At 35.8% G+C, this 27,800-nt stretch overlaps 2 protein-coding genes across 6 annotated transcripts in view; both read right to left on the reverse strand.

Annotated features, from left to right (window-relative positions):
- Positions 1-9,837: 9,837 nt before the first annotated feature.
- Positions 9,838-19,600, reverse strand: LOC104893223 (rhomboid-like protein 15). Of its 5 annotated transcripts, none has more exons than XM_010679325.4 (13): positions 19,257-19,598; positions 18,110-18,275; positions 16,823-17,126; positions 16,703-16,735; positions 16,486-16,577; positions 16,293-16,366; positions 14,409-14,503; positions 14,214-14,280; positions 11,417-11,580; positions 10,629-10,680; positions 10,485-10,541; positions 10,323-10,397; positions 9,838-10,220 (listed from the first exon to the last, which is right to left on the reverse strand). In XM_010679325.4, the coding sequence occupies exons 1-13, from the start codon at positions 19,278-19,280 to the stop codon at positions 10,215-10,217; spliced, it is 1,209 nt and encodes a 402-aa protein (XP_010677627.1). In that variant the 5' UTR covers positions 19,281-19,598; the 3' UTR covers positions 9,838-10,214. The 5 variants fall into 5 exon arrangements, 4 of the variants coding, with proteins under 4 accessions (XP_010677627.1, XP_019105127.1, XP_010677625.1 ...); XM_019249582.2 differs by having other exon boundaries at positions 14,214-14,283; XM_010679323.4 differs by having other exon boundaries at positions 11,417-11,589; positions 14,214-14,283; positions 19,257-19,597.
- Positions 19,601-24,558: 4,958 nt separating this feature from the next.
- LOC104893224 (uncharacterized) overlaps positions 24,559-27,800 on the reverse strand; it is a 32,326-nt gene continuing 29,084 nt past the window's right edge. The window contains exon 5 of the mRNA XM_048644670.2: positions 24,559-24,673. Coding sequence (XP_048500627.1) covers positions 24,574-24,673 — 100 coding nt within the window. The 3' untranslated portion in view covers positions 24,559-24,573. The remainder of the gene's footprint in view (positions 24,674-27,800) is intronic.

Below are 27,800 nucleotides of genomic sequence, written 5' to 3' on the forward strand. Positions count from 1 at the left end.
CTCTTCATGCCTTCCTCTTTAGTGATATTTAGGTTTTCAATTTATCAAAAAGAAGTCAAGTTTGATGGAAAAGGGAAAAGTTAGGGAGATGGATGAAAAGGTAAAAACTGACAAAAAATGACAATGACAACTGATGTTTTTATTAATGCTTTTCGGTTTTCTTCTTTATTTTGACAATTGTAGTGGTTTAGTTAGTGCTCCCAAGTACCAGCCTCCCAAATCCCAAGTTCAAAGTTAAATACTTCTTCCGTATCAAATTAAATGCAACAGTTTATGAAAATTGTTGCTTTAGATTAAATGCAACGATTTCCTTCTTTTAATTTTTGGTAAAGATTTTGAGTGTGAATTTACTCAAATGCCCTTATTCAAACTAATTAACCTTTCTTATGTTGAACTAATATGGACTAAAACAATCATATTTAAACATTTGCCTTAGTTAATGATTCCCACCAAATTTCCCATCTCACTGCTCAACATTCAACTATCAACCAACATTTATGGTCAAATTGAAACTGATCATAAATGATCATCAGAAACTTCCCCAACCCAAAACCCTAAATTTTCATCTCTCCTCAACCAATTGTCACTCTTCCTCTTCTCTCTCCTCATCTTCTTCTCTCCGTGTCTGCATCTTCTTCTCTCTCTGTGTCTGCATCTTCTCACCAAAATTCATCAATGGTAAACACGCAACCACTAACTAATGCAACTTTTGCTGCGAAAACGAAGAGGAAATGGTAATTTGCACGGATCTTGCAAATTCAATTTTCGACGGATCTCCTTATGCATGAAAATTTTTTTTACTCCGACGAAGCTTGGACTTGCCTAAGCGAAAAATCACTCAAAGCGTTAGAGAAGGTCATGAAAACTGCAGAGAAAGAGGAGGAAACGAAATTGGCGCGGAAGAAGTTGTTTTTTAACACCCCCACTGATAAGTCCAATATCTTTAAACCTAGATTTAGGGTTTCTGCAAGAAGATCTCAGGAAAAGGGGGTCAAAATTATTGAATCTAATTTTGAGGAGGAGAGATAAAAAATTAGGGCAGACCCCAGCAATATACCTCTCATAGTGTGTGTTAAATGGCAGTGGGTTGTAATGAATGTTCTGCACCCTAAAGAAAGGGGAAAGAGAAGATTCATGAGGTGAAGACAGTGAAGAGGAAGAAACACATGGGCTTCCTTGTGAGGAGATGTGTGGGTGGCAAAGTGAATTTGCAAAGGGAGGACTTACCATGATTTATTCATGGAGGATGATGATGGGACTATGCATCTAATTAAAGTTTATGAGGACTATGAGGAGGACTTTGATGATGAAGGTCTTGAAATCCATACGAGTCCCTATCATGAAAGGGAAGATTAGGATCTAACAAAGCATGCATTCCTATTGTTGTGCAAAGGAACTCTTTAAAGAGTTTTTTAGGTTTTGTTATTTTCTCTATTTTCTTTTAATTCACTCTGTGATATGATTTTTTTGGTGGCTTGTGATGATTTATATCGATTCTATCAACATAAAATTGTGATTATGATGTGTTGGTGTCTTATGCTGCTTTGTGATTATGATGTGTTGGTGTCTTGTGATGTTTGTTGCCTATTCTAGGAACAATACATTGTGATGATGCTTTGTGCCCACCTCTATGAACAATACATTATGTTGTGTGTGCAAGTGCCATGTGTAAATGGTGTTTTTTTTCAGTAAATAATGGAATAGTTTAAGGTAGGAGAAGAAGGGGAGAGAGAAAGGAATTCTCTGGTTGTAAATGGTAGTTTATGGTCCTGCTTTTATAAACTAAGGGCTATTTAAATGGTAATATTTAAGAATTTTGGCTCCAAAATTCTGAAATTTTGGAGCCAACAAGGACTATCACAAATTGCAGTCCCCGCAGAACCCCCCCTATTTCTGCCGCGCCATTCCCTCTTTTTTTTTTACCCCACTTTATCTCTCCTTATTAACATATCCACATACTAATATTTTGAATTAATCTCACCCTAAGAATTTTGCTAAGGAGTTCGTGTCAAGGAAATTGTTGCATTTAATTTGATACGGAGGAAGTATGATTTTTTTTAACATAAATGATCTTATAGTTTTTCTTCACTTTAGAGGTTTCGTAGTACCCCTAATACCCCATGTAAATTCATTGTTGTTCGAGTAAAAGTGTAGCAAGCTGAGTCGAGCAACCACAAGCTTTGGCTTCGTCCGACTAGTTAATTACTCAATCAGAGAAATCCTAAGTTAAATTCCCAAGATTTGAGTCCCCTCCCTTTTCTCTCTCATCATTCCTCCTATACTATTCCCTCATTGGCTTGAAGCTCTTCATTTATTAATTTCAAGATGACAAGTTCACTATAACCAGAATGATATATGTCCTTTATTTTTTTACATCGGCTGAACAACAAACAAGCGTTACATGGATTATTACAAGCTCTTACAAACCAAATACAAGAACTTAGATAACTTTGAAAATTTGTTGGATTTGACGGCTTTTATTGTTGGATAACTTCGGCCTTCGGGTGCGTTCTCTTCAACTTAGTGGCCCTGAACTTATCTGAACTGAACTTATTGAACCTGAACTGAACTTATTGGAACTTATTAAACCTGATTGGATCCGATTCAACTTATTGGACCTTATTGAACCTGATTGGAACTTATTGACCTTATAGAAACTTATTAGACCTTATTGGCCCTGATTGAAACTTATTAGACCTTATTGGACCTGATTGAAACTTATTAGACCTTATTGGACTTGATTGAAACTTATTTGACCTGATTAGACAAAAAAAATTGACCATTAATAACATAAATATTACCTCTAACGTAAATACTACCCCTCAAAGTTTATTATGAAGTAATAATTATTAAAATTCGTCCTTTTAAAAAATAATTATTATTAATTATCTCTTATGATAATTAATTTAACAAAAAAAATTATTGTTTATATATTTGCCTATACATAACTTTCACCACTAATATATCTAATAGTCTTGTTTTGATTTTATAAAGCACTAGTAGAAAATCAAAAGTTGATTAAACATTTATCGCTAACAATTTAAAATTGGCACATATGAAAAATTCTCACCCCACTTTCATTTACTAGCTTGAAGGTAGTAGAATGCATTAACTCCTTATTTAAAGACGAATTGTAAAATATTGTAATTATAATGATTATTATTGTTAACCTTAATTACTTGACCATGATTATAATATTATTTAATAATAATATAATCAGCTAATAGTAATATGAATAATCATATAATAGACAATAATACAAGTATAATACTATACATTGTGGTACTTTAATAAAAAATTCTAAACAACTAATAGTAATATGAATAATAAAATAATAGACAATTATACAAATATTTAATAAAATAATATACACTAATACAAGTATAATACTATATAATCATTGTGGTACTTTAATTAAAATTCTAATAATAACATAATCAGCTAATAGTGATATGAAATTATGAATAATAAAATAATGGACAATAATACAAATGTTTATTGAACATTGACTATTTGGACTTTATTGGACCTGATTAGACCTGATAATTGGACCTGATTGAAACTTATTGCACCTGATGAAAACTTATTGCACCTGATTGACACTTATTGGACCTTACTAGACCTAATTGGAACTTATTGCCCTAATTTGACCTTATTACAACTTATCTAAACTTATCTAAACTCATCTGTACTTATTGGACCTGAAACTTAATTTTTTAAGTTGAGGAGAACGCACCCTTCTTTATAACTTTTTTGTTGGTGGTTGACAATCGCCAGTTCATAGTATAAACTTATATAAAGACATGTTAATTATATCAAAATTTTGGAGTACCACGTATTTTTATTTTATCATGGGTAGGGACACTATTGTTAATATGAATAGAAAACATCACCGAAAACATTGTTAAACTACTTTTACGAGAAGGCTTCATTGAAAATGCAAGAAAACAACAAAGAAACCAATACTTTTTTTATAGAGAAAGGACTGATTGTCTAATATCACTCCTCTATTACTTGATACTTTAAGGGCCTTTGCTCAAATGAAAGAACAAAAACGGATTCGTGAAGGTTTAATTATTGAATCACTTCCTAGTGGTATGTTTTGGGTTCGTTTAGATAATGAAGATCTAATTCCAACTTATGTTTTAGAAAGGAGAGCTAGTCTTGTGTGTACCTAGTCCATATAATGTTAGTCTAAACCAAAGTCACTCATTTGACATAATGACCCCCCCCCCCTCTTTTTTTTCTTTCTGTAATCACCTTTTACAATTCAAAGTTACACTAATATATAATTATCTAACATAGTGACAATTTTATTTTTTCATACAACCACCTTTTTTACATTAGTTTATTATAATCAAAGTTATACTTTAACATAGTAACCTTTTTTTTTTCTAATATAGTCACCAATTACAAACTATAGCAACTCATTTTGTATATCTATTATTTTTCAACATAGTGATCCCATTTTTCATAGATTATATGTACTAGTATAGGTCCACACAAGATTTAGTGTGAAAAATCCATATAAGTTTTAGTAGATGAAGGATGAGACATAGGTCTATAGAAATCCTGTCGGGAGATAGAGTTAACATTGAAGTAAGTCGTTATGATTTAACTAGAGGTCGTATAATTTATAGACTCCGCAACAAGGATTCGACGATTAGTCAGTTTTCAACTTCAACATTCCTTTCTACACAAATACAATTTGAGATTTAAAATATGAAATAACTTATTTTCTTCCAAGAAATAAATTAAAACAAAGAATAACAAATATTAAATAAGGGCCTCCATTCGTAAAATTTGTGAAAAATGTCGACTAATTCGCAAACGGATATGAATTTTATTTATTTGTTCTAACCCAAATATTTACAACGACAAGGTTAATCATTTTACTATACTAAAAACTAAAATGAATTTTCTAGAAGAAAAGAAGTCCTAAGAGATTAAGGTTTTGTTTTGACATGAAATGGATATATCATTGTAATGGAGGAGATTTGAAGATTCTTTGAAGAAATTAAACTGCATGAAAAGGGCATAACATACCTGACGAAAGTAGTGGGAGGTGTGGACTTCTTCCACAATCAGAACGACATAGAGGAAGCGAGATTTTGAACTCGCGACATGAGAGATCCCACGATCTTCTGTCACTTGAAATTCTTGGCTCGGGACACTAGGAGGAGTCATGTTCCTGTGTGACTCAATATCCTCTTGATTGTGTATTTCAAGTTTCTCCTTTGAGTAGGAGAACCTCAATTGAGTTACGTGCTATGAACCCTCAAATTTTCCAACTGTCGAGTCACCTTCAAATATGTAATTTTCAAGGCAATGATTGACAAGAATATTACCAAGCTAAACTGAGATCTAAACATTAATAGAACTTAAAACGTCATCCGATTTTCAAAACTGGAGACAACAAGTCCCAACCATGAGAAACTTTACGCTCACTCACTTTTGAATAAGCTACTGAAAGATTCCTAAATAACTTTGCATTGTGTCCCCGATTTCAACTTCCATTCTTTTGGGTTATAAGGTATTACCTTCATATTGGTGTAGTAGTTTAGAACCATTTCTCCTATACACCTTCAAAACTGAGAGCTTATTCGACTCAAAATCAAGAAACTCTACTCTAGTATTTGTGTAAGATCTCTTTCTAGAGATTGGAAAACAAAACAAACTATACCCAACAGAGGATCTTTCCCCCCTCTTGATGCAACTTTACCTTTAACAACAACTCAAAGAAACATAGACTAAGCCATGATTTGCTTAACTTCTTCGCATTGACCCTTTCAATTAAGCACCAAGTTATTTGCTACCAAACAAGAGCACGAAGAGGAGTGCGACCCATAAAGATGAAAATATCAAAATTCCCTTGATCTCTTTTATATGGTGTATAACTCTTCTTCAATTTATATTAAACTACCCCGATGAAAAAAACATATTGAGCTATATATGCGCCTATTTTTTCGCTTTATCCCTTTTCCGTTAAGTAACTTTTTTTATTGCTTACACCATTTTAACTATCCTATATTCAAGTTCCTTAGCATCCTCTACTAGCACAATCAAACTGTTACACTATTTAGATAAGAGGAAATGGAGAGAAAGGGAAGAGAGAGAAAAGGAGGAGAGAGAAAAGGAGGAGAACAAGTTTTCTGGTTTGGATAAGGGGTTGGGGAAGAAAGGGAAGCGAGAGGAGATGATCCATTTTCCCTCCCTGTTTAATAAACATCATCTCTCTCAAATCGGAGATATTTGGAGAGAATAAAGTTCCATCTTCTTCATCCCTTTCTTTCTCCACCAGTAGCGGATCCAGGTTTCAACCTACATATATTCAGAGCCCTTCAGATTAACACGAAAGAAATAAAGTTAAAATCGTTTATGCATTAGCAATTATGTAGCATATATTTAAGCATCCAAAAACAAAGATTTACAAAAGAACAATCATATCCTCCAGATTTCACTATTTTGGAAGAAATATAAATCCAAAACTAGATATTAACTGTTCACAAACTGGAAATTGGAAGGCAAAAAGTTCAAAATAACATATATAGTAACAAGTAGATATTAGTTTGGATTCTAAAAACAATTAAGGAATTTTTCAAAAGTTGATTAAAAAGGGGAAACTTGACATGTATAAATCATATATATATTCAAATTTCGGGATGAATCTCATAATAATCCAAACCTTCTCTATTTGTAGTCACTAATACATTTTGGGTATATTGCATATAGGAAATTGAATAGCTCATATTTTAATACACTGCGTTTTTGGTAAAACATGCTACAACGAAGTTAAAGCATGCGGCCATGCTCATACTCCATCCTCCTTCCTCCTTCCTCACTCTTCGCTTCTTTCGGCACATCCATCTTCTTTCCTCACTCTTTGATTCTTCCCATTGCCCCACCCACCGAGCACCCTCCCGACCTCCAGCTCCTCCTCCGATCTCCTCGAACTCGTCAAACTCATTCTCTATGTTGTTGTCGGTGTTGTCCCGTCACTGATGACGTCGTCACTGGAGGATGAGTTTCCGGTGAAAGTTAGTGCAAGGAGAGTGGGTTCTCTCTCTCTCTCCATTTTTCATTTTCTCTCTACTTGGCTTCTTCCACCATTAAAGTTGCGACGTTAGACCATGCAGAGGAATACTACGAGTCGTCGTCGACTCGTCGTTGGTTGTTGAGAGGAGTGAGAGGCTGAGAGCACCACATATGCAGCAGTTTGATGGAGGAGTTGGGAGGAGCGATTGTGGTTGGTTGTTTGAGTCGGTGGTTGTGGTGGTGGTGTGGTGGTGATGGAGAGGAGGAGGAGGAGGAGAAGGTGGTTCCATGGTTTGATCAAAGAGAGATGAGGAAGAATTGAGAATTGTTTTAGTGTTTGTATAAAGTAACTCCTTATAATTACAAAAATTAATCCATACTTTCAGTAAAAAGTAACTCCTCAACATTGCAAAAATTTACCTTTAGCATTTGAAAAAGTAACCCCTATTTTTACTAAAATTAACCCCTATTTTCACTAATAGTAACACCATAGCAGTAGAAAAAAAAACTCATATAATCAATAAAAGTGACCCCTGTTACAAAAAGTAACCCCTACATGATGTAAAATCCTAAAATAAATGTAAAAGTAACCCCTAGTTTCAATAAAGTAACCCCTTATAATTAAAAAAAAGTAACCCTTTATAATTACAAAATCTAAACCATCCTGGATCGTAGAAGAGGCAGATCAAAATATACTTTCAGTATAAGTAACCTGTTAGCATTATAAAAATAATCCTTAGTTTCAATAAAGTAAAGGCATTAAAAAAAAAAAAACCCCTAATTTCGCTGAAAGTAACACCTTAGTATTAGGAATAAAAAACCTAGATTCAATGAAAGTTGCCCCTATTACGAAAAGTAACCCATCTGAAAACAGATTCACGCATGGGTTTCATTATAAGGCCTAGCTAGCGCCTTTTTATTAGCTGGCGACACAATTTGTTCAAGGCACCCCTTTTAGAAAAGTTTGTGTTATTTTAATAAAATAACACTCCAACTTTGTGTTTTTCAAATTAATGAAGTTGAGATTATTGTAAGAAGATGGATAATAAAAGTTGAGGCTATTTGAGAAACTTTCCAAAGAAAAAAATCAACAAAATGCTGCAAGAACTTGAAACTAAGGAAAGTAAAACAAAATTAGAAAGTAGAGCTCTATTTGAATTTAAAAAAAAAGGAAAAGGTAAAGTTGTATGGGAAGGAAAACGAAAATAAAAGGTAAACCATAAGTTAAGAACATAGGATATTGCCGTTTTAAAAAAACACAAAAGAAGAAAAAAAAGTAGATAATAAGCCTCCCAAGAAAATCGAACTCGCGGGTGAAGCTAAAAGTTTGCAGTTTTTAAACCACCTCATTTGCTAAACGTCGCCCTAGAATTTCATACTAACGCCCTGTATAAAATACATAGATTTGTATTTGTGTATTCTTATACTCCCACTCTCTCACTTTCCCACTCTCTTTCACCCTCTTGACCATCCCTCACTTCTCACTCTCTTACTCCATCTCTCTCATCAACAAACATTTGCAAAGATCTCATACTCCGGCGAGAAGGTTAATCCCGGCGAGGAGCAGTGGTGATTTGCGGCGGCAAGGACCTTCCTCCGGCGACACCTCTTTGAATTCCGGCGAGTATCTCTCTGTTTTTCCTCCCTTTTCTGAAATTTTTTTTTTAAAAAAAATAAGGGGGCGCCCACCAAGGACGCCCCACCACCGGTGGAGGCGTCCTTGGCAGGCGCTCCACCACATGGTGAGGCGCCTGCCAAGGACGCCTCCACCGGTGGTGGGGCGTCCTTGGTGGGCGCCCCCTTGTTTTTTTGAATTTTTTATTATAAAAAAGAAGGGGAGGCGTCCACCAAGGACGCCCCACCACCGGTGGTGGCGTCCTTGGCAGGCGCCTCACCATGTGGTGGAGCGCCTGCCAAGGATGCCTCCACCGGTGGTGGGGCGTCCTTGGTGGGCGCCCCCTTATTTTTAAAAAAAAAAAAATCAAAAAATGAAGAAAAAAGAGAGGAGAGAAGAAGATGGTGGTCATTTATGCGTCCATGGTTTTGCTTAATAAAGTTTTGAATTTATGATATCAGTAGTTTCAGTTTTAATATGGCTTTGCTTAATTATGTCGAACTATTATTTGTTTTTCTACAGTATCAATGAAGTGTTGAGAATAAAATGTTTTCATTGTAACTATTGCACAGTTTGTTTTAACTATTTCTTAGTACTCCATATCTTTTTGCTTTTTTAAAAAATGAAGAAAAAACATAGAGAAGAAGATGGTGGTAGTGGAGAGAAGGTTTAGATGATGGTCGTGGGGCGTCATTTGCGTTGGATTGGTGGTGGGAGCGGCGGTGGTGGTGGTGGCGGCTGTGTTGGTGCAACTTTAGTGGTTCTGGTGGTAGGGAAAAGGGAAGGGAAATGGAGAGAGAAAAAGAAAATGGAGGTATACATATACCGTATAAATATACCGTATTTAGGACGTTAGTAGGAAATTGCAGGGCGTCAAATAGCAAAACCCTAAACCACTGAACCAAGCATCTAGAACTAACGGAGCGTTGCAGAAAGATTAGAACGTGTTTGTTTTTCGATTTTTTGTGATTTTCTTCTTTTTTTTCTCCAGATTTTTGTCGGTTAAGCTGAACCCACATTGGATCTATACCAGTTCCCCACCCCTTCCTGCTCTTTCCTCCCTTTCCATTCCCTCCAATGTTATTATCCAAACAAAGTGCTAAAGATTTTCGAGGAAGCACTCAAATGTGCTTGTAACATAAATTATTGCCTCCGAAAATGCTATTCACAGGAAAGATGTACAGAAATTAAGATTGAATGAGAAATCCTTTGCTGTAATCAGTACTGTTGCAACATATGACACCTTAATCAGTATTGTTGCAACATATGACAAAAGGTTCGGACAAAGTTGGTTACCCTTTGTAACAAAAAGAACAATAACAAAAAAAATACAAACAAGTTAATTCAGAATTGTTAGTGAAGTTTGTGCTTTCAGTTATTTTAGATTACTTTTCTCCAGACTCCAGAGTTCCGTCAAAACATAAACCATACACAACTATACATATATATTCCCACCATACTAAAAATCGCCATCTCACAATCAACGAGATATACTCGCTTTCCGGGTACATAAATCTTGTAAAGAGCAGCTGTCTGAGAGGAAGTTAGCCTACATATTAATGCATCATCCCTGTTGTCACAAAGATGCGAGAAACATCAAGAGAGAACCATCCTGGAATCCTAGCCTATAATTCTGTGAATAACAAAAGAAATTTTAACTTCGAATGAATACCTGTTGCGTCATTAGAATTTCAACAGCTACATCCAGATCTCCATCAGCGGCAGCTAGTGCAACTTCAACTTGAGTCTAAAATAACCAAGCTCGCATGTTAGATATTTAACACAATCATGTCATTCTCCTTCTAACAGCTGTAGAAAAGAAAAAAGGAATTACCTTATCGAAACCCATAGAGACGAGCTTCTGAATGTCCTCGTTAGAAACAACTGGAGCCTGCAACAATAGATGATGATTCTTATAGACCAATATATATATATATATATATATATATTAAGTCCTAGTTTAATGTGAGACAGAAACCTGTTGCTGTGGAGAACTGGTCAGGTCAGTGGCATTATTTACAACAAGCGCCCTGAAACCAATGAATTGCTCTTTTTTATCAGTCACATAAAAAATTTTCTGACATTCAAACAAAAATCAGAACATTGTGTTTCAGAAGGCAATAAATCCAATCATGATGAACATATATATTCCCCCCAGTCTCTATATCTTCTTCTTGAGAAACTAGACACTAAGAGAGAGTAATAAACAAATTAGGCCTTTCACAACCTGTTTGGTAGCCAATAATAAATGGACGTAATGAGTTTTAATTTAGTTTTGTAAGAAATAAGTCATGATAATGTCCATGGCAAGAAATATCTATAAACCCACACATGTGTTTTCTTTGTAAACTTGCATTAACATCTATTAACACTTGAGATATGGCATCAAGTGGGAACTAAAATTTGTGAAGGCATTCACATGTTACGGGATGACATTCCCTTACCAAGTTACCATAGTAATGAGTTCGGCGTTTTCCTTGCACATTACATATGATTTCATTGCCATTAACACCATCTAATACTGCCTTCCAAACAGGCTATCAGTACTTGGCACCAGTATACATAATTAGAGCTCATAATACATATATCTTAATAAAAAGGCTACTGCAAATCTGCAATGCTCCCAGGAAATACTAAACCGTTTCCCCACCCTCTTCACTACCAAAATGAATAAACTATAACAAGAAAGTAGGCATGCAAAGAACTAAAACTGCAGAATTAAACATCAGTAATCAATAATTAATTTTAAAGACAGGTCAGTTACACCTTCCACCTCCTGAACTTATTGCTGTTGTGTCAGATACGTTGTTTGAGCTGAAATTATCCAAAAGTCTGGTCTGCAGGTTGGAATCGGAACTTCCACGAGCTGTCTCACTTCTAGGAGCTCCAAGAGTCCTTCCCGTACCAGGAAAGCGGGGATCTTGGGTTGGCTGCACATTCTGAACTATATATATTAGATGATTTACAGTAAATAATGTTTTACTCTAAGCCTTCCATATATATTGCATAAAATCAAACATATTTGTCAAGACTCAAAAGAACATTACATCTAGATCTGGAAAGAGAACAAGATAATTCAGGCATTAAAATACCTTATTTCTCCAGAAAATTCTGGATATGATGACTAGTGGTTCAACCTAAAGACAATAAGACTTTATAACAAGACCATATCCGGTAGAGCTTGAACCGGCGCTATTATACTTTACTATACTACAATTGTCCCACTTAAGATGGTACATGAAGGCTGATTAAGCAAAAGGGTCAATGTAATCATACAAACTCTCTACTCAGTACTCATGCAAAGGTAACTGTGACTGGTGTGCTACTTTAAGAGCGTGCTTGTGGGGGTAATGCATTATAGAGGTATTTGGAGATATAAAGAAGAAAATTAGGATGAATTAAGGTGTACTAGAAGAGATGATGTAAATGGAAGAGGGAACTATTACCTCCAAAATAAGGGTATTACGTTACCCTAGGGAGGTGGTAGGTAACTAGTTGCCCCAAAATTAAGGTAATAATTCCCCATTCGTTACATAATCAATACATATTTCTACCTGCCACCACTTCCATCCACCTTAATCCACTTAAAGGATCTTCCATTACCCCCTTCATATATGATTCCCTGTCCAAGCATGCCCCAGGATTAGATAAGAAACATAGGATAAATTAGTGAAAGCAAATGAAGTTCTCCCCTTTTCAGTCCTTGATCCAAAACATGCTCTAAAAGAAAACTTTCGCACTAACAATTCCTAACTCCGTCCCAAGTGTTACCTACTAACTCGTATATTCTTTTTCTGGTTACCCATGTCGGACACTCAACATTCCAAGAAGGGTATTACTATTAGAAATTACTAAATAAAGGAAAACACTTGTATTTTTCAATGAATGCAAATCATCAAGAGGGAAAAAGTAGAATTCGCAATGCTTTTCACATTTTCAAATCAAGAATTCATACCACAATATATAAAAGGCTGGAAACTTGGAGTTGCTTTGAAGTTCAAAAGCACAAAGGTGGAGGAATTTGATGCGCAACAGATTCAAATACTCCGATGGTATGAACTGATATTTCATTTCAAAATTTGGCATTAACTCAAATTATTGTTTGGGAAACTAAAATAATCTGGATTCATAATTGGGCAAATCCATGGAATTGATGTTTGTCTTTTATAAATGAATTTCATATTATCTCTATTCTATATGGGAAGAGGGGTAGGACACCAAAATATTAGAAACCCCATTTTACCCTCATAACATCTCTATTATAACTACTTCCTTTAATGAAAAATAAAAAAGAAAACTACCTAATTAATTTAAAAAATAAAAAAATATTACAAAAAGAAAACCATCAAAAATTCAAATATTCCTAATTTGTTAGAAATAATTAATAATTAATTTAATTTTTTTCATCTCCTAAAAAAATAATTTTGTACGTATGTTCACACGCATCGCGTGCATATAAAAACTATAGTCCAAATTCCAACTGTTCCCCATTCACAGATTCCTGCAACTTTCTCCTTGCTCTCTCCCATTTCCTAAACTATATTCTCTTTCCTACTTCCCCCTATGGCCTATACTACTATCCTCTCTTCTATATCTTCCAGGATAGACTGAAGCTTGACAAATTCAAGCTAAAGCATGGAAGCATATCCTCTTTAAAGAAAAATCATCCTGACCAATATCATCTAAATTTCAAGATTCAGAGAAGTAGAATACAACTAAAAATGGTGTTCATGTCAGCACCATAAAATTTTTGAGGAGAGATCAGAAACAATGATGGAGGATCAAGCTCTTCTATCCCAAAAAATGTCCACAATGGACAAACCTACTTATACCAGAATATCCAATCTCCAAACCAATTTGATTTAGAAATTAATATTGCATTGAAGAACACTGGATTTGGACAGCTCATCAAAGATCTAAATAAAAATTTTGATTCAATATCTTTTAATCAGATTTCAAATTGAATCTAGGCAAGTTGATTTGGCTCCAGAAGGTGATGATTTTATACATTGCATTAAAAGTTCATGTTGCATTAAGTGTGTCCATTAAGCCTTCAATTCTGAGTTCCAAATAATACTTACTTCCGAAACATCTTAGCAAAAGTGAAATTCCATAATCTGAATTCCAAGTATCTGCCAAACACCATATTTGATATTGAATTTCTAGATTTAAGATTTCGTAATTGAATTCAATAATTTCAAAATAAAAAAAAAAGCACAATTTCCAAACACAACCTAATGTAATTGGAAACTTTTCGTGATATGGAATTAGTATAATCTATTACCACTTGTCAAATTTTAAAGACTTCAAAGAAAATGAGATAGCAATACTTCTATATATGTAAACAAAGTCTACGGATGTGTTTGTAACGGCATAGTTGACATACTTGGCACACCTTCGGAAACAAGATTTTGTTAGATGGATTCTAGTTGCCAAGAGTTCTTGTGTTAATTAGTTTCTGATTACCGAAAGAAGTTTCTTATTTGCAGGCTGTTTCTGCAACTGAGAGAAAAAACAGAAGACAAACCAAGAACTCATATATCCTTAGTTACCAAGCTCAAACCTGAGAAGAGGTATCCCGTTGTGGCATCATCGAAGACAGATGGCTCCATAGATTCGTAGTAACTGAACTGCTGCCAAAAAAAAGAGTTTGATAATAATGATGATAATAGTGATAGTAATAATAATAAATTACATATAAAAAAATTCTATCAGAATCAGAAGTGAGAACAGTCAAAATAGGCAACATACTACTTACCTTGAAGTGGAGTTTGGATTGGAATATGTAGGAAGGTTCCCTGAAAGATTCCCGCCAGTGCATAAGATGAATTTAGGCCGCCTTACACATGGTGACTAAATGCCAGAAAGATACAGCTCAGTTTCCATAAAGAGAAAAACATATAGAGATATGCAACTAGAAAGACTCATACTGTGTCAAACTAAAGGCATACTGTAAATTCTGATCACATTTCCAACAGTTATTAGTTAGTGCACAAATTCTCAAGATCCAGTAACTCTCTTAACTGGAAAGGATCAGCTTTCTACACCCTACAGCGCCCACGTTGAAAAGTATTTCAAAATACAGAAGTATGTTTGTATGTGGTCCATCAAATACTTTGTGGAAATAAAACCACTTGTTTGCACAACAGGATTTAAGAGAAAGGAAGGAGACAGAGAGTGATGGGTTCAATTTCCTTCATTCAAATTGGGGGAAGAAACGGAGAGGGAAATGAAGATATCTAATTCCCCTTTTTATTAATTAGCTAAATTCTTTAGTAGGTAGAAAGTTTGGAGTGAAAACACAAAACTTCTCCCTTCCCTCCATTTTCCTCCACCATTGCTATACAAACACTCAGTTATGTTCCATAGTAAGTGACAATTGAAACAATTAATCCTCTAATCACACAATAAACCTATTAGTACAATCCTTACATACTACCTCCATTTCTTTTTAATTTACTCACTTCACTTTGGGAAAGAAACAAGGAGGAACTAGGAAGTCCAAAAGTGAGAGAGAAATTATAAGGTGGGTTATTATATTAAAAAGTGGACTACATGAGTGTAAAAAGAAGAAAAAATAGATCGGATATGTTATCACAAATAGATAAAACAACAATGTGTAGATTAAAAGAAACCAACCGGAAAGGAAAGTGTGTAGATTAAAAAGACATGAAGGCAGTATAAATTATCCCTGCCTCTGTTAAAAAAACGATGATCCTAAATATCAAAAAGAACTGCTAACACATGTTTCCTTTTGCTCAAAGCTCCATTTTTATCTAAAGATTCAATTCCAATTAAAGACCAAACAAATGTGTCTCATGTGAAAAGAAAATAGAAAATCGAGCTATTCTTAAAATTTACTTGTTTTCAGTAGATGAACACTGAACACAACAATGACAGAGATCTAAACAACCCGTTTATAAGCATGAAGGCTGATATTTTTAATTTTCTCATGTATTAAATATGTCTCGATAGAAAGAAAAAGAACATCTGAACCAGGAGCTCAGTAATGTCTTCTTTATTATGCTTTGCTTCTCACTTCTGACCTTCATTTCTAGCTTAAGAATGCTAGGATAAGTATGTACAGCAAGGGAGAGAAAGACTCCATCTATCCGTAACATAGACACAAAGCATCTTCTATACTCCATTACTAAATTCTCTAGCACAAGGAGCACAAAATTTAATGGAAAAGTACAGGCTATTAGCTCCGAAAAAATGCTTGCAAGTAAGAAAACGTGCATTCCACAAACTAGCCACCAAAATTTCCATGAAATGGCACTTGTTTTGAGGACGAAGATAATGAAGTGTTTTACTGAGTACAGAGAATTCTCTCAAGTCTTTAAGAACCATAAAATTCGCCATTGCTACCTAGAAAGAGCACTAGACAGGGATCAAATTTTATAAAGCTCAAAAAACAAAATGTACTCATATTACCTAGAATCTACTTATCAATTTTTAATCATGCTGCAATAGAATGCACTTAAATAGTATTTGGATACTCACAAGCCATGTCGAATTCTCGATGCCAGAAATTTATTAAGCTCAAAAAACAAAATTATACTCATTTTACCTAGAATCTACCTTATCAATTTTTATTCATGCTGCAATAAAATGCACTTAAGTAATCTTTGGATATACTCACAAGCCATGTCGAATTCTCAATGCCAGAAAAAAAGGAAGTTCCAGGCATCAGAAGGTTGAATAACCCATAAGTATCTGGCAATATAGATTGTCATACAGAGATCAATAGATAGACCTACATAATATTGCAATTCAGAACTGCAAAGAATTCCTTTTTTTTCAAAGACAATGATCAAAGTATCCTAAAAACTCACAAACAAACCCAGATAAAATGCCACAAAGATGCCCGAGCAATGAGACATTAGTCATGAGAAGCTGAAAGACCACCAATAAGAGCCAGGGATACCTATCAAAATTGTAAACAATAAAAAAATTGAGCCATTAGGCCAACCATCAAAATTACGCACTTGTATGTTACTTAAAAGCATGGTCATGAATAAATAAGATTAAGGAAGCACGACATTCAATTACCATTTAGCGGGTACATTAAAGAGTCCAAATACACTGCAAAAAAGTTTGTTACATCAGAGGAATCCATATCAAACACAATAAATTAAAAATATACCAAAAGAGTTTGACCAACAAACCAACCTTCTGGTCTGAACTCCACTCAAACTTGTCTCTATGACTATCATAGAGAAGAGAATTCCTGAGAAGCCTATGGCACACTCATTCATAAGATATGTGTAGGGGTAAAAAGGGTTGTACGCTACCAACAGTGCAATGAGAATATGGAAAACAGCATTGCTTAGTGCTAATAGCAGTATAGTGTATAAAAGGCGTACAGTTCCCATGATCCTCTCCAGCTCAGAACCCAGGGGAACTAATGTCAACATATTGAAGAAGACGTGTAGGAACGAACCATGAAACAGAATGGCCGTATATATCCTGTAAACTGCCAAAACAGAGCACAAGGAAAAGGTAAGCCATTAAGAAAGACAAAACCTATGAAGTTAATTTTGCATTCTTGTACAGCCGATCAATAAAATCAGGAAATGAAGCTTGAGGAAAGCAGAAGATTCTCAAGAATATGAAGGTGAAATTACACAGACCATGACATCAGTACACAAAGAAGCTTTTGACAAAACAATTTCTAGGGTGGAAGGATTTTTTTTTTTTTCCGTGGAGAACTTCAAAGACAAGAACTATCATGGTGTATCCGCATATGATACTCATTTTTCCGTCTTTACAGCCTTAATCTGGTATATTTCCCCAAAAATTTGGGCTGGAGTGATAGTAATTATTATCACTTCTCTGAATTCTCAATTTCAAAGAAATCCTCAAGATTGGGAAATGTATGAGCATGTCGGCAAATCTGAATCCTTCAGTGAACTAAGGTGACTCACCTAGTGAGCTTACTTTGCAGGTCAGTGAAAAATAAATGCTACAGCCAATTAGGACCAGCCTATTTACAAGAATTCAAACCACGCCAAGGTTAGCCAAATTAGAGAGAAATAGAATCCAGAACTGAGATGGATTTCATCATCTACATATGCTACAGTCATTAGGATCAGTGATTAGTGCTTAAATTCACTGCTTCCTGTAAAATCTCAAGAAAAAGAGCTCAAGTAATCATCGTCTTCCACTCAGTATCTCAGCCCAATCCCAATTGCAACCATACATAATATCCTTCCCGTAAAATAAAGCATGACATGCCAATAACCAATTGGACTTTTACCAAAAGCCTCAGTAATCTATGAAGTACGCCTCAGTAATCTATGAAGTACAAGGGAAGAAAAACAAATGGAAATGAAAAGTGATATAGACGAACAGTCAGATTAGATTGAAAGGGACACTGAATGCAGTCATGTTTGACAGTTGTAGATGGATGTCGGCCAGTATTCCTAAACATTCGCATTTTTTATACATGCCTTGTACCTTGAAATTGTGATACGATTGCTGAAGGCAAGAAGCATATCTCTGCAAACGAGTCATAGCCAACCAAAAGGCAAACTAAGTATATAGCTGCGCACACAGCAACCACAGCAGATGTGATGAATGGAGTCCCTTCCCACCATTGATTGAGCCGAGTAGTTACACTCGCCTGTACACCAAGAAACAGGCATGCAAATTGTAGAAAACAATGTAATTATCAGCACACAAGGAACAAAGATCATATGCTGATATAAGCAAAGACCCCGCAAGATCTGAAGTGCTCAAGCCACAAGATAAAGAGCAATTATGCCACTTACAAAGGACTCCATTATTCAAGACTTATTAGAAACACTCTCCAATATTGGAGAAATGAATAACATGGAAATAAAAGACATAAGTTTTTTATTTTTGAAGAAAGATACAACAAATTCCAACTTAAATGCTGCCAATTTACAGGACGTAGGAAGGTCAAGATGCGTACAACCACATCCCTAAGAAGCCTAAATTGGCTCAATTCATGTAGAGCCACACAATGGCAATCGACCTCAATAGATGTATATCAAAATAACATCCCATTTATCTAGTTTACTTTGAGGTGAAATTTTTTAAACAAAGTGGTAATGACAATCATATACTTACACAATTGAAGGACTCACGATATCTCTATAAATACTAAAATGGTTTACCAAGTGTCAAAGAAAATGCATTCTCGAAAGCCCTTACTAAAAGCCCTTTGACATGGTTCAATACGTAACCGCGTAAGGCTACCCCCAAATTGAGAGTGCTCTCTTAATCTCTTATCATCACCTTCAGTTATCAGTTACCTCATACAAATCAAGCATCAGAAAAATCAAACCCATCAAATATTAATAAAACCCATCATTCTCTTTGCCATGATTCCAATTTAGCATTCCCACATTCAAAAACTCCCAATAACAATCAAAATTCCTACTTGCAATCTTTAAAATAAAAAAAAGAACCCAAATTCAAACAATTACATGAAATGAAGTGAAAATTCAAAATTTTCAAATTTCCCATAAATTTGAGAAACCCCAGTAAATGAGCACAAAGAAAAAGCTTGAAGAGAATGTGAAAATAATAATTGGAGAAGTAAAAATAAAGAAAGAAGTGGGAAGAGCTGAAATATTACCTCGGAAACAATGTTGGGTCTCATTTCACAGTATATAGTTGAAGAGTTTGTAAAAGCTGAATTGTGGGTGTACTTTCTCAGATCACCATTCCTCTTTTAAGTTTATGGGTTTCAACTGCTTTTCTACTTGTGGAAGTTTGATTTTTGGTGTTGGTGTTGGTGTTGGTGTTGTTGAAGCAATCAAAAAGATCTTTCTGGGTCTTCGTCACTTTGTATCGGCTCGGTTCTTGTTTCCGTTCCTTTCACAAGTTTATTCCCGAGATCTAGCCACGCTCCAAATGCGAGCTTTGCCTACCAATCCGAGTCAAACCAAAAAATTTATGCCATATTTCCAAAGCTTAGACACGCTAGTACATAGAGGAGCATGATGTGCAGATATATCTAAATAACAAACTAAATATATACGAATAATATGCTAAATGAACATATGTACATGAATATTAAGTTAAATGAACATATGTACATAAATATCAAGCCAAATAAACATATGTATATTTCTATTTGGTACATGTTCATTAGTAATGTCTCTATCTACATAATCTACTCTTTCATGTTCATTGTGAGTATGGTTCTCTGTCTACATACTAATTCGGACGATATTTGTAAGTTTTTACACAATATTTATTACTTTTAAAATAACATTACTACTTTTTCACACAAATTTTATCAGTTATCTTTTTTTTTTTTTTGACAGCGGGTGAAACAAGAAATCAGTTATCATATAATATTACTAATATTTCATTAAAGTGCATCAAGTTTCTTTATTAATTTTTTTTTCCAAAAAAAAAACAAATAATTTATTTAGTTACAACAATGCTTAGCTCAAACAAAATTTGTTTCAATGAGATTAGAACTAGGAATTTCTCCTCCAAATGGCATGCCAATTAACCACCTTGATTTTAAAAAATGATGATTGACGACAATTTGATAATACAATTATATAAATGCTTACATAGTAAGATAAAAGAGATCCAGTGACAACTAGGCCATAAATTTGGAACGAGCTTATAATATATCTATGTGTGGCTTAGGCTATAGCGATTTTGAAAATTTTCACCCTATTGTATTTCTTTTTTATTCTTGCTCCTTTTCTTTTTGGTACTTATTACTATCTTCTTTGATAAGTAAAATCAGGGGCGGCTCCAGGATCTTAATCTTGGGGGCCTGGACTTAATTGACCTAATTTATAGTATGCAGGAAATCAAATCAGTTTAAATTTTATTTAGATCATTATTTTATCAACCACTTTTTATAGTCTAATAAGTTATTGGGCTCTGCGAATATTCGAGTTGTTAGATAGAACTCTATAATATATAGTTTGGGTTGGCAATTGACATTTTGCACAAGTAGCAATTTAATAACACACATTCAGTTTAACAATTTATAACATACATTAACATCATTGATAAAAAATATATTGATAATTCTAATTTAGAACTCTTATGATAGTATTGAGATTATTGACAAATTAAGTATTTGATTCGTAATTCACATACTATAAATTTATGATTGAATTAACAATCTTGTGAAAAGAATCATCATTTAAACATTAACATTGTTAATAATACAATTTACTACTTAAAGAAAATAACAAAAATTTGCACCAACGAAACAATAAAATAGCAAAGGGAAAGAGGTTTGAACGTTGATCAAAGACGATTGTTTCATTAGTTTCAATGTGTATTTGTGTAATCTACGGGTCAATGCCGAGGAAGTGTTTTCCATCTCATTTTGATTTTTGGAGGTACCAAAAAGATTTACTTTGGTACAAAGGTACCAAAGCTCGAGAGCCAAAATCTTAGTATTGGGAGGTACCAAAGTAAGAGTTATTTTGATATTAGTGATACCAAAGTTCAAAGTTGATACCAAAGTAAGTATAACTTGTACTATATCTCAAAATTGATATCAAAGCCCGTTGTTGATTGGAAATTGGAAACGTATATTCGAAAAAAACGGTTGCTTAATTATAGCATTGATTTCGGAGTTTGTATATTTTGTGGTAATTGTGTTGAGTATTGTCCAACAAATTGTTTATCAATGACCGAAGAATATGAGCTTTCCCATTGTGATTGTCACAAATAGTCAAAAATGTCAAATTTGGTTCCAAAATTCAGGGTCGTTTTTTTGTCTTTTTGCATGAAATGTCAAAAATGCCCTTGTGAGAGGTCATTTTGACCTCTCGCGATTAAACACGTATCCAACCTCGTCAAAGCCCTCTTACTACGGATCTATTATTACCTATACTCCTATAGGAACATAGGTCATAGTTGGATTACATAGTGGCTTAATCACGTCAATACCTTGCATTTTTTCTAGGTTGGATTCGGAAATTCAGCGATTAATAGAAGTACTTTAGTAGAGAGCACACTTTACGAAATGACAAGTTTATGCTTTTTCTTTTGTTAAATATGTTTGAACTCAAATTTTTCAAAAGAAAAGTATTGGGGATTGTACCATGCAAGACCTCATGTGGGTTCTTTCCCTAAGTAAAATCATTGTTTACGGGAAAATGGATGTTGAATGCAACAATTGTGGAGCTAATAAAGGATATAAAAGAAGTTCTACCAAAACCATGTCTGCATTGCTAATATGGTTACTCAATTATCATTTAGCCATTTTATCCATCTTATATTACTATATTGTCACCAATACCACGCTGTTTTTTTTTTGTACCAATAGGTTAATTGGCCCAATTAGAGCATGAACATATGTCCTTGTTCAACACAAGACTCTGCCAAAGCATTATAGACAGCCTTCAAGGATAAGGGGCTATTGTAGATTATCAAAGTTGCATCTCTTGAGCAGCGGATTGATCCATAAAACGTCGGTCATTAGCAGTGTCGAGAAGTGGAGTTTTATTCAAAGATTGTACTTTAAGGGTGATACAAATTTTAAGGGCAGGCAATGTATAACCATGGGTTATCGGTTGGGACTTGCAAATACTTGTTATGGGCTAGTCCAGAAGGAAGTGTAACCTTACAACCACTTCGACTCCATTTGTTTGGACAAAAATATCTTCAATGAAAAATAATATTCTTTAAGATGTTTTTCCAAGAAAAAACATAATTAAAACTTAGTGCACATTCAGTATCATTATGATCTTAAAGTTTTTGTTCTTTTATATTTAAAAGTTATATGTTATATGTCCTATAATTAATAAAAAAAATTAGTCAAATTTATTAGAAATATGATTTTGAAAATTGACAACTAAAAAGTGAAAATAACTTTTTTTGATTTCTTGTTTTTTTAAAAAAAACTGAAAACTAAAAACGATAACGAACGGACCCTAGTTTTTCATTATTTCGTTATTTGCATGAAAAGTTAGGGAGAAAAGAAAAAATGTTATAGAATGAGGAAGGAAGATAAAAATAGAAAGAAAAATATATTTTTCCTTCCTTGAGTGTGTTTTTCCATTCCTTCAGAAGCAAAATGTTTCTCACGCCCAATTAGAAAACTATTTTCTACTCTTTACAAATTTAAACTAGGAAAATAATATTGGTTGGAAAATGTAAAAAAAATTTACCCAACTGTCTGGGCCCATTTCTTGGACCAGCCCATGTCTAATAAAAATACTAAAATATCTCTATTTCTAGGGCCACCAATACCCCACCAGTTGGAGTTGACCTAAATACTCTACTTTATTGAAATTCACCCCACTATAAATAGTAGTTGTCCCATCAGTCAAAATGTATTCAATTCTCACCTAACAAGCTAGAGCATCTCTTTCTACAATTACTGCTTTCTCTCTTTACCTCAATTATGACTTGAGTGTCGGAGGGGTGTTCTCGGAAAAATTCCGGGTAAGTTTTTCAGTGTGCTTTGCAGGTTCACCGGTGTTAAGACCCATCGGAGCTCTCGTACCCTCTCGACATTCAGTTGACATCCCCTTCATCATTACTTAAAGTTTCTTGACATAATAGTTTTCCGCCATCTGTGGAGAAACAACAATCTCAAGCCACAACCGAGAGATGAAATGGCATCGATCCGCCTAACCGTAAAGCTCCTCAGCCATAACCTAATCCACCATCCCATCGCACACCTCCCGTTGAGACACCCGACCCTCACGAGGACGAGAGCCTTACACCTCTGCCTGAGCAAGGGCCTCAGCCAGCTGGACCCTCTGATTCACACCCTCCTCTACCTGCTGAACTCCAAAGGATAGCGGACCAACTGAACCAAAACATTGAACAGAACTTAAGGGCCATGTTGGCCACTCTTCAAAGTGGGGGACAACCCCAACTCCAGCGTTAGCTTGAGGTGGAGGTGAGGGAAGGAGTGTCTCGGATGCAAAGATCAAATGTCGCCGGATCCCCTCAGCCCTCAGCATGGAGGCATGAACAACCTAGAGAGCAAAGACTCCCTCATCCAGCTCAGAGACCCCCTCAACCAACCCATTGATCCCATCGGTTAGAACAGAGACCACCTTGGACGGAACGTAGGCAGAGGGACACCCGTCAGACAATCGAAGAGCCGACTCCGTAAGGGGCAGATGGACGCTTGGGAAATCCTAAATAGAAAGGAAGCAACAAGAGGCGCACCATCAAGACACGAGCGTGAGCCTGGTCACCCCCACTCTCCTTGCCGGGAACGAGAAAGATCCCCTCCTCGCTCACCCAGGCACCGGAAGGATGAATGGGACTCGGCGTCATCTCAACCACGCAAGCGTGGGGACCCCTCAGATGGTCAACAGAGGTGTCCTGAACTTCATGATCCCCTTCAGCAAAGAAATCATGAACACCCCTAACCTAGGCAAAGTAAAGGTGCCTCTCATCGAGCAATATGCAGGTTCGACGGACCCGACCGACCATATAGCCTCATACAAAGCACAAATGAGTGTGCAAACGAGTTGCAAAGCTGCATGGTGTCTCTATTTCCCAACCACACTTAAAGGGTTGGCGCTTAGCTGGTTCTCAGAATTATCTCTTGGGATTATCACTAACTTCTCAGTGGTTGAGGCACTCTTCCTTCAACACTTCATCGTGGGAAGGAGACTGTAACAACCCGATTTCCGAGCTGCTAGCTAAACACACTTAAGATTCACTAATCACAATCAACGCTTAATAAACCTCAAATTAAATATTCACTCGCAGCAGAAACATAACCTTGCAAATCGATCTTGGACCTGTGGGTTATGGGCCCACAAAACAAAATCCTTTATATAAGACTTCAATTACATAGTCATTCAATCTCAAATTCCATGGCAAAATAATAATCTATATCGTAAGTAATTCTAAATAAACTCTTCTATATACAAACTTAAATCTCAGACTTTATCCCATAATACACAATTCGAATCATAACTTTGCTCTTAACTTGATTATGGCTCCCAACACAATCCTGCAACAAAGTTTGACTCTACCACCCACCAAGTGACTGGCCACAGAAATGACAACACTATCAGCAAAGCTGAGTACACACTGTATAATAAAAAATACAAGTTTAGGTGTATTCTGAAAACTAACACATAGTTATAATAACAAATAATCACATTCAACTAAGTTACTATAGTTTCACAAAATCAAATCGTTTGGCATTAACGCGAATGGAGAGGGGTACCACGCAGTACCAGCTGTCTCCAAACTATTGAGGGTCGTCACCCCGCCTTTTATTGTTCTGCTTGCAAGACTTAACCGGACATGTCCTATGACGCTAGGAATTCGCCCTTCCTGGAAGGCAACAGTTAGGGACTCTACCCGCCCTAACTCGGGTACATGTTCACACCTCACTTTCATATTTATAATATAAGATATTTTATGATTCATACTTTAATCCTCAATACTCAAAATTCTTATAAACTCATCATTAATACTCAGAAATCTTATCAACTCCTTTCAATTACCCTTACTTTGATAGTTGAGGAGATTTAGGGTTTTCATACTTAAAACTAGTTTTAAACGTAATAACTTTAATTGAACTTAACCAATTATGTCTTAGAGACTCAAATAACTCTTAGACATACCTTTTATCGAGATATTACGTACTTGTTATCCATTACTACACAAGTTCATGTACTAAACACATTCCATGACAAGCATAATCGTAATGACTTAGTGTATAAATGTTATTTAGGTCAAATAAAACATCTCTAATGAACCTTAGTAGCTATATCCATGTCATATACTCAAAATACACATAATAAAATACACATCATAAGTAAATTCATTTCATAAACATGCTTTATACTAGAAAGAAACAATCACCTAACTATAAGTATGGGAATCTCTAGGTTAAAACCAAACTAAGTATGTACCTTCACTAAAGATGCTTAACTCAACGAAACTTCTTAATCCAATTGATTATCTACTCCTACAACTTTCCCTGAATATATATAAATGCTAAAGATTAGTTTAAACAGGCTATTAGATATGAAAAACTAAGCTTAAACACAGGAGGTGTAATTTGTTGAACTTACAACAAGGTTTTCTATATGAGTTTAAGGTCTAAAGATTGAAAACAAAGCTTGAACTACTTGGTATGGATGTCCAGAAGAGTTATATGTAAAGAAAAGTGGGTGTCTAAGAGGAAGAAATAAGAGAAAAGAGACGAAAACCCATAACAGGCTTTTATAGGGTGTTCTCGCGGTACCCAGGGAGGAGGGAAATGGGATCTGGGCAACATCGGTTTTTGGGTATTTCTGGGAGGTTCTTGGTTGAGGTGTTATCCTTAGGTGTTGGATTTCATGCATACAAAGGGTTTTGAGAGATTGAAACTTAAGTAGCTACTAAGCAACTTCCTTTAAGCATATGTCTGAGTTGTAATTTCAGTTGGCCAGTTTTTTCTATGTAAGCAATTTACCCTATTGAGCCAAGTAGTTCTTGGGCATAAATGACCATTTTAACCTTAAAACATTCCAAGCATGTCATATATGAAGTTTGGTTAGGTTCTGAGCTCGAATTCAACCCCGAAAGGCTCTTTAACTGAAAGTTCATCGTTACCCGATAAAACAATCTCCAAACGATTTTCACAATATTAATGATAATGCTTATCCTCTTTGACCTTTCTTAACCATTAAGAATGATAATGCTTATCCACAAGCTTTCTTAACCACTAAGAATGATGGTTCTTATCCACTTTTGTCCTAGTATGATGTTGGAGAGAATTGTAACTACTTAAAGGACCAAAGCCTAATGAAGACTTAATATAGCTAACAAAATATTTGAACCTGCTTAAAAATTCAGGCTATTACAGAGACACAAGAAGACTAGCATCCATTTGATGATGTCGGTCAGGCAAGAGAACAATGAGAGTCTAAGCGATTGCATGAAGAGGTTCAACGAATTAAGAATCACTAAGGGTGTTAGACCTCCAAGATGGAGTAGCATTCACCGCGCTTATGTCGGGGCTCTTGTCGGGCGAGTTCCGTTGGTTCGTGGCGGAGAACAAAGTTACTAAGTTCACATAAGCCATGACTCGAGCACAAAAGTTCATACAAGCCTCAGACATTTGTAGGCCGATCAACGACAACTTGAGGAAGAGGAAGGAGGACAAGGGTCTTGCGGATCACCACAACGGCCGAGTATCAAACCAAGGCTCCTCGATCCAACCCTTAGCCTAACTGGCCTTCCACTAGTAGAGTCGACTCACGATTTAACAGGAACCAAAGGGAGATTTACTTGGACCTCAAACAAAAGTCAGTGTTGCCTAGGCCACCCCCTATTAAGACATCCAACACTCGGTGGGACAAGCGTTTATAGTGCGAGTACCACAAGGAGTGCGGTCACACCACCTGCGATTGCGGAGAGTTGAAAAAGGCCTTGGACAATCTAGCCGACCAAGCAAAGCTCAATAGGTACCTCAAAAACCCTGACAAGAAAGACAAGAGAAAGGGAGATCGGGCTAACAGTGATGACACTAAAGGGTATGTCGGTGCTATATCAGGTGGATTTGCCTCAGGAGGCCTAATCGGCCATTCCCGCAAGTCCCACCTCTAAGAGCTGAAACATAAGGTGTCAAAGGTGGAAGGCATCCAAGCAAGCTGCCCAGTAATGACCTTCGGAGAAACAACTTGGTGCATTCAGACACCCCATGATGACCCTTGGTGATTGAGATGAAGATCGCCAACTCAATAGTTAAGAGGATCCTAATCGATAGCAGGTCCTCCGCATACATTGCCACCCTAGATTGCCTCACAAAACTCAAGTATCATGAGAAGGATACTATTCCCATCCATCATCCACTGATAGGCTTTGAGGACAACTCGATGCATCCCGTCGGCACCATCAAACTCCTAGTGCGGCTCAGAGAGAAACATGGCCGCAGCGGCAGAAGTAAAGAAGCTCTTAAAAGCAGGGTTCATTGAAAAATGTCAATACACATAATGGTTGGCGAACGTGGTTCTCGTCAAGAAGTCTAGCAGAGCGTGTCAGATGTGTGGATTTTACGGACTTAAACAAGGCTTCTCCGAAAGACAACCATCCCCTTCCCAAGATAAATAGGTTGGTGGATTCAACAGCAGGGCATGCACTTCTCAGTTTCATGGATGCGAATGCGGGGTACCACCAAATACCCATGGCTGAGAAGCATAGGCCACATACTGCCTTCATT

The sequence above is a fragment of the Beta vulgaris genome, chromosome 5 (genome assembly GCF_026745355.1).
Source record: "Beta vulgaris subsp. vulgaris cultivar EL10 chromosome 5, EL10.2, whole genome shotgun sequence".
NCBI lineage: Eukaryota > Viridiplantae > Streptophyta > Magnoliopsida > Caryophyllales > Amaranthaceae > Beta > Beta vulgaris.

What these genes read in the sequence shown, in the direction of transcription:
- LOC104893223 (XM_010679323.4), bottom strand. Translation starts at nt 19,280, where the DNA reads ATGAGACCCAACATTGTTTCCGAG. An exon ending in AATCGTATCACAATTTCAAG is followed by an intron (nt 17,127 to 18,109) that starts GTACAAGGCATG and finishes CTGTTTTGGCAG; the next exon opens with TTTACAGGATATATACGGCC. An exon ending in ATAAGTTCAGGAGGTGGAAG is followed by an intron (nt 10,681 to 11,416) that starts GTGTAACTGACC and finishes CATTGGTTTCAG; the next exon opens with GGCGCTTGTTGTAAATAATG.